This window comes from Cyprinodon variegatus, unplaced genomic scaffold, assembly GCF_000732505.1.
Source record: "Cyprinodon variegatus isolate N-32 unplaced genomic scaffold, C_variegatus-1.0 Scaffold352, whole genome shotgun sequence".
In the NCBI taxonomy this organism is placed as follows: domain Eukaryota; kingdom Metazoa; phylum Chordata; class Actinopteri; order Cyprinodontiformes; family Cyprinodontidae; genus Cyprinodon; species Cyprinodon variegatus.
Window position 1 is genome coordinate 60,618 of NW_015150805.1, and position 8,304 is coordinate 68,921.

At 35.3% G+C, this 8,304-nt stretch overlaps 1 protein-coding gene across 1 annotated transcript in view; it reads right to left on the reverse strand.

Annotated features, from left to right (window-relative positions):
• LOC107091794 (inactive phospholipase C-like protein 2) overlaps positions 1–8,304 on the reverse strand; it is a 96,293-nt gene that overhangs the window by 23,098 nt on the left and 64,891 nt on the right. The window contains exon 4 of the mRNA XM_015385950.1: positions 565–640. Coding sequence (XP_015241436.1) covers positions 565–640 — 76 coding nt within the window. The remainder of the gene's footprint in view (positions 1–564; positions 641–8,304) is intronic.

Below are 8,304 nucleotides of genomic sequence, written 5' to 3' on the forward strand. Positions count from 1 at the left end.
ATTTTTGATCAAATGCTAACCCAACTGTTTTTAATATTCTTTTTTGTTTCTGCATTTTTTATTTTTTTATTTTATTTTATTCATTTTTTATTTTTTCTTACTTGCTTTGATTCTGTTTTATCTTCCTGTATTTTAATCATGTAAAGCACTTTGCATTGTCTTTGTACTGAATTGTGCTATACAAATAAATTTGCCTTGCCTTGCCTTGCCATCATTTGGCATGTAGTCACTAGTCAGACAGACTGTTAGAGCCACGTATTTCACATATTTTATTCTATTCCATCTTATTCTTTCTTTAATTCAGTTCTTTAAATTCTGTTCCTATTTTTTTACATCTTAAAATGTCTAAGCTAAACATTGAGTGGAAAAAACTTTTTTTTCCATTCAAACATTTAAATAGCCTGCTGAATTATCAAAATACACTGCTTTTTTCTTTACATTCTGAATATTGTAAGAAAAGAAAAAAAAAATGTTAAAGAAAGAGACAACTTGGGTTTTTAAGAAAATACTCAAATTGCTCAAATTTACATATGAAAAGTATCTTAATTGTTTCATGCTGCATACCTGCCCGTTGTGCTTGTGTGAGCTTTGAGTAGACGACATCAGCTGACTCGATCAGGGTTTTGCTGGTTTGGATCATCTACAAGACAAAAAAAGTACAAACAGTTATTTTAAAATACATCTTAATGTCACTAAAACAAAACCCTTCAGCAGAGCTACAGTCAAGCTGAATAAAATAGACATATAAGGATAATAACCAGGGAGAAGTAACACGTGGGAAGGTCTTGATGTTAAAATGCTAGAGGGTCTAGTTCTTTTCATAAACATCATTTCCAATTAGTTATTCTCATTAGGCAGAGCTCATGCAAGATCGGCACAGACATCTTAGTGTTTAAACTGACAGTTTAAAGCAGAGAAGACTGCTCCCATTTCAATGTTTTTATCACTGGGAAATTTTTTTTAATAGATTTTTCATAATAATTAAGAATAGCAGATTATTCTGAGCTGACTCCACCATATTTTTTATGAGGAGCCAAATAGAAATGACGGCCTTGTGCATAAGCATTGTGGTGTCTTAAAGCGGAGGTCTTCAACAGGGGGTCCGCAGACCCTAGGGGGGGCGACGGAGGTACTGCATGGGGGTTGCAAAAGTTTAGGTTGATTAGACTTTTTTTTTTTTATATATATTCACCCCTGCATTTTTTTTCCACTAATTGAAATGTCTTTAAATCCACATTAACACGAATTCAACACACTGCAGTAAACAGATAAATGGAGGCAGAAGATGTCTTTCAGTCATCAATGCAAACATTAAGCAACACACAGGAGCTCTTTCAAGCTGGGCACCGTTTCATTCACAACACCTGTCCCATCAACCAGGAATCAGAATCAGAAATACTTTAATAATCCCAGGGAGGGATTACTTTCCTTACATTACTCCATCTGCAATAGAGTGACTGTAGGACCAGTTTGATATAACACAATTTCATACAAAATATATAATTAGTGGGTCCCAGCTCCATCTCGCCATCAGTTTGCGGGTCCTTGGCCTTGAAAACGTTGAAGAACCCTGTCTTAAAGCCTTTAAAAGGGTCTTCTTCCACCGGATGTTCATTACCTGGTTTCTCATCTTCTGTTCCGTAAATCAGTGTATGATATGTCTATTTCATATAGCTGTACAGGTTGTTTTAGATTATTTACTGATTTCACAGTTCCATCTGACCAGGCTATGGAAACGAAAACTGAAATCAGTTTCCCCATAAATATGTTCTAGGTTGGTTGTGCGTCGTTTTTCCTTTGAGTGAAATCAGAATTTGAAAGCAGGTGTTCTGTATTTCCTCAAGCTTTCTTTGTCTCACTTTAAAATGTGTTTTATAATCATAAAAATATGTGTTGCAATTTAAAGTAACCAATTAATCTAAGAGTCATGCTTTTGAACCGTGGGAAGAAGGCTTTCTACGCTGAGGAAAGCCTCAGATGTTCAGGGAGAACATGCAAACAATGCAGAAAGACCAGGATTCAAACAGGTTGTCTTGCTGGAAAACAGCAGCATTAACAATTGCACCCTTTGTGTGGCTTGTTAAACAGTTAATGAGGTTTATTTATTTGTATTTTTTCTTTTTCAAGTATGTCGGGGGACATGCCAGAACGTGCAAACTTTTTTACAGGTGCATGGATTCGAGACGTTCCATGTCCTCCATCCTACTACTGGTCAGCTGGTTGATGCTCCTACATCCTCTCTATATTATAGCAACAGAAAGACAAGGTTGGCTGATTGATACCATTTCCTTCAGCAAAGAAAATGCAAAGAATCTTATAATGGAAACTAAAGGAGCCCGACTTGTATCCAATTAAGGTAAACCTGCTTTTAATTTGTTACTGGTAAGCGCATCTGTCCCTCCTAAATCTATATACCGGTAATACAGGGAGCAATGGGAAAGTTTGATTAAAAAAGTTAATATGCTTAGCTGGTAAGGTATATATTCATAATTTCTGCAAAAGTCTTTATCAGAATAATGCAAATATATTACTGTACGTAAAATATTTTTGGCACATAAGTATGTAACCATGTGGAACATATTGTTTCTGTTCAAAGCAGTTATTTCATATTATATACAAATGTTGTCACACTGAAGTAATATGGAATACATTTGAAAATACAAAACTTAAAAATTAATCGTTACTTATTATTTATTGGTATTTTTAGAATAGCAACCCATGTTAACACCCTGTGCAATAACCCTGTATAATAACCCTGCTATAAAAACAAAGGCATATGTGGACGCACTTTTTATACTGTATACATGTATATCCCATGCACCTTTGTCTTCCTTTGGCACCTTCCTCTTCTCCTATGATTATTTGAGCTGATGTAATGAGTATATTTCTCCACTGCAAGATCAATAAAGTCAATCAATCAATCAACAACACACCCAGGCGATTCTCTCATAATTTGGACCACAAGTACTTATACATTTACAGAAGTTAACATGCCAAAAAATAATATCACTTCAAAATTTCTATCATGCCAAAAATATGTTTAAAGGGGTACTCTGAAATCATCCAACATGGCTGATGAGGAGAAGCTGGAGGAGAGCTCCAGCAGAAAGGAGAGGGATAATTAAGTTTCAGTCTCCCATGAGAGAATGAAAGTAGACTGCCTCACTGTTTGGATGAGTATGCATGTACATGTCTTTTTTCCAGGCAATCTTCTCGTGGGAGATGTTTTGAATGCAAAGTTAAAATAGGCAGCTCTCTTGCTGAGGCAGTGACTGGAGACGAAACAGTTTAAATGCAAAACATAATGAACATTTGTCTAACCTCTGACTAACTCATGCATGAGCATAATAAAACGCATGCATATAAAACTGTAGCTCAGGAAGCCCAACGGTGTTCTGCATTTGATAGAAACACGCAATTTATTTTTGAAAGAGAATGTTGATTAGGGAGACATGTTATCACGGTTAAGTGATGTTTTACAATTCAATTCAGTTTTACAGAGAGAATTGAATCGAACCAAAAAGTTTGATCACGGTTAAAGCATTAATTGTTTTCTCGCGATAACAAGATAATTTTCTCGTTATCACAAAAAAACTGTTATTTATTTTTTGAGATAATGAGATGATTAACCTGTACGAGTAATGAATGAAGCTGGCAAAAACAGCCCTGGATTCCCAATCCATCCATGCCTGGGGAGCCTGTACTGTAGGTGTGCAGTCGCAGTACCGCGTGAGCGTTAATAATCAGTTTCCATTTTCTTTTCACTCATTGTCAGGTGGTGGTGGGTGATTGGAAGCATAGAATACAGTAGAAACAAACCTGACTGTTTTTTTTTTATTATAAGTCTTTAATTTGTACTCATTTCGGGGTTTAATGCATCTTATACCTATTATAGGTGTAACATCGAGGCTGTTCAGAAAACATCCGGCGCTAAGGTGCAAGAGGCATAGGCCTAATTGCTTATGAATCAGAGGTGGAAGCAAATCATCAAACCAACAACGTCTTCTCGTTACCTAAATGTTAAACACAGGATTTTTTTTTTTACAGAATTACACATATGCTGCCATGACTTATCCTTAGAAATCCTCTCCTGCCTTTGTGAATGATGAAGGATGTTATCAGTTTTAACACACACCAATCATCTCGTTATGATGACAAAACAGCTTTCTTTTGCCGTGACTCATACTTATAAATCCTCTCCCGTTGTTGTGGTAGTGAAGGAGGTAATCAGTTTTAAAACAGACAAATCATCTCGTTATGACGAGAAAACGGCTTTCGTTTGTCTTTAGATAATAAGAAAATTAACTGGTATTTTGTATCGGAGGGATACAACCTCTCGTAGCAGCGAATCGTGATGTTGTAGTCATGCATCTGGAATGAGAGGTGGGATTTTAATTTCCTACATGACCCGCCCCCAAAAACCACTGCTGGCATGTCATTGGTCCGAGTTGCTAGTTGTTATGAGACAGAAGTATTAATGGGAGTCTTTCCAGATGGATTTGTTGTGAGACTGAAAACTCAGATCTTTGCAACACTACAGCTTTCAGCGCAAGGTTACTTAACCAGGACCATTGTACGCTACAGTTACAGCTACAGCTATATGCTTTTTCTTAGAAGCCCTTTTTCAACTACAAATGAAAACATGTTACCTTTACTTCTATTTCACATTCGTTGAAATAAAGTGATTTGTGTTGATCTCTAGCATAAACTCCTACAAAAAAAAAAAAAAAAAAAAAAAAAAAAANAAAACTTCCAACTGTTTTTAATATTCTTTTTTTGTTTCTGCATTTTTTATTTAATTTTATTTAATTTTTATTTATTTTTTTTCCTACTTGCTTTGATTCTGTTTTATCTTCCTGTATTTTAATCATGTAAAGCACTTTGCATTGTCTTTGTACTGAATTGTGCTATACAAATAAAATTGCCTTGCCTTGCCTTATTAAAATACATCATTGTTGTGGTTATTTTCTGATTGAATATTATAAAAGAATGTGTCTCCTTTACCTTTGAAAAATACTGCATGGATATATTAAGAGTGGAAAGCAATCTGAGATACAAAACAACCAAGAAGATGTTGCTGAATGCTGAAATAGACGCTCATAAAATTTACACGATACAATATTTGCTATTATGGATTCCATAAAGCTCATGCAACGCTTTTTTTTTGTATTTCCTCTTTATCAATTTGTTTGCATGGCTGATTCTTTCAAAGGGATCATTCATAATTTTCAACATTTTAACTATGGTGCAAAGAAAACCCGCAAGCTAAAGAGTGTATAAAAAATGTGGATTTTCACTAATCCAAATTCACTGTAACAGGGACTTTGAACCCATAACCATATGTGAATATTGTGAAGTTAAAGTTAGTGTTGCTGAATACTTACATACTTAAAACATGCATTGTGGGGAAAAAAAATCATAAAATAAAACAACTGAACATTACTTTTAATACATAAGAACAGCAAAATGTGTGATATGAGCTGAAAGGTCATAATTTAATAAGCGTACACAGCCTTTCAAAACACAAATGTGTTCATAAGTGAAGCATAAAGGCTGCAACCCAAAAACTGATTTACTTACTGAGCTCCCCCCCCCCAAAATAAATAAATAAATAAATAAACATAAATAGCAAAGGTGTAAAAACAGCAGGTGATAAGTAAGTTTAGTCTCTTTTAAAACCTTTCTGCATTTCTCTATGTGAGCTGAAGAAAAGTACAGCGGTTTAAGAGGTGGCAGAGTGAAAAGCTCTTTCACCCAATAAGCAGCTTCATCTTGACAGCTTGACAGGTCAATTACTGTAGGTGGTTTGGGTCATATTGGGTAAAACTCATCCAGTTATGGACATTTTTCTTGGTCATACATAAGAAGCAATTTATTAAGCTACACTTTGACCTCATGAAAATAGATATTTATTAGATGATTAAGAATAATCAATAAATAAATAAACCAATTTTACAATAGCTTCCCAAATTAAGAGACAGTCAGTGGTTTAAATTTGTTTGTTCTTGCTAATTGTGCCTTTATAAGGTATTAAGTACTTAAAATCTAACTTAATGACATCAGAAGTTATTTTTTCTCAGAGTCCACTGGACTTTTTTTGCTTCCCATCCAAGAACCTTATCAATTCAAAATGTCAGGAATGGCATTGAGTAAGAGTTTTTTTTGTTGGGCTACTGTATAAAACCTCGAGCTTAACGCTAATCCTGACATTTGGAACTGAAAAAGCTTCTTAGATGGGAAGCAAAACGTCTTCAAACTTGGAAACAAACATGCAAACATTTAAAAAATAGAGGATGAATACAATCATTTTAAAAGAGCAATCAGTTTCTGCACAGTCATTTTAAGTGTAGGACAATAAACGTCATTCACGTAAATGAGTGATGCACACAGAGCAGTCCTTTGTGTGAGCATATGGTGCACTATGCAGTGTGAATCACACTGTGCGTGTTTACATTGAAATAGAAGCAGAACTGCGTCTGTCTCGTGTGTGGAGCGTCTGTGAACTCCTACGTGCGCCTCATACCCAAGCACAGGAGTTTAGCAGAGGGAGATGGCTCAGGTGTGAAAGAGCAGCTTTGACTGCTGCATGACAAAAAGGCATTGAGAGTAGACTTGGTGCAGAATTAGCTTCTAGTTAGGTATTTGCTTTTATTTTAAAAGTTTTATTGAATTAAATCGTCTCAAATTCTATTCTTTCAATTAAAAAAAGTTCAACATTTTGAAGGTACGAAACGAACAATAATTTGAAACTAAACCTCAATGCTTCTCGTTATAAATATGCCTAGTTTACAATTCATGTTCAATTATTGTCTTACTGTATAAGTTAATTATTTTCATTTTAATTTATAGATTATTATGTCCTGTCCCTTTGTGAGAGCAAATGTATTTATTTGATTGTGATGCATTTATTTTTATCTTAAACTGTATTTCTTTGCGTCTTATTTTAGCCGTGTCTGTGTTAATTAGGTAATCTACATCAGCTTCTCTGTTTTCATTTTGCCACAGCTGTTTGAAATCTTCTTAATGCTCTGCTGGCTACTTTTTTATGTTTCTCTCCTGCCTCTGTATTGAAGCATGCCGGTAATCATAGCCCATTGATGTATTTTATTTTTTTTCCCAATATCTGTTTTTCTGTCCCTGATCCCTGACCTGTTCTCCCTCAGCGACATTCATTTACAGATTTTTATGTTTTATAATAAGGAACTCTGCTTTAAGAGCTGATATTCTGCACTTGAGTCCTTATTACACTGAAAACATGACAGCACCAGTACAACAAAATAAAATCATGTTTTAAGGCCAGCCCCTAAACAACATGAACTACTTCCTTTTTTCACAATGTAAAGTTTTTCCTTTTTCCTGCTTTAGTACAGTTATGTTTAAGGCTGGGTAATTTTGCCAAAGTCCTGAATGGATTCGATTTTGATTCAGTTCTAAATCGTTTAATTTTGATTCGATCTGATTTTACAATAATGAAAGTTGTTCAACTCTGTCTCAAAATGCTTATGTATTTTATTTTTTCCTGTCAAATTAAACACAGAGTGCAAACTTGTAAATCAGAAAGTTTAAACTTGAGATGTGAACAAGGCTGTCTAAAAAGTGCAAACTTGTTTGTGAAAGTGAAAAGTGAAGCCTCACTCGAGCAAGCAGACGTGACACAGCTGGGACACAGCAGACATGCATAAGCTGCATTATCTTCAATGCACAAACCATACTTGCAGCATTGTCTGTAACAACTACAGGGTGTTTGCTGGTTAGCCCCCATTTTTTTATGTCTTCACTCAACCTATTGGCTATATTTGCAGCTGTCTGGCTTGAATAATCTTGGTGGTCTGTTGCACAAGATGCGAGGCGCCACTCATTATCAATGTAGTGGAAAGTCACCTTAATGTCACATATCCAGCACATTATCTTTAGTTGTTTTAAATCCAAAATGGTTCCAGACATCAGACTTCAGTTGGGACAGCTTGCTGAGTGGTGTGTTAGTTGGGTCGGCATTTGCACACGCCTGCTCATTTGAACGTGAACGTCACGCGCGTCACTATAAAACTAATCGATCTCATACCCTACACATCAATTTTGCAAAAATATAAAGGAATCGATCCAAAATCGATTAAATCTTTTTTTTTTACCCAGCCCTAGTTATGTTTATGTGTTTTTTAGGGATGCACGATATAATCGGCCCCCTATCGGTATCGGCCTGTATCGGCCTTAAAACTGAATATCGGACATCGGCCACCCCACCGATATTTAACCCGATATTTGATCAGCTTCTGAGTTTCTAAAGTTTAAAAAAAAAAAAAAAAA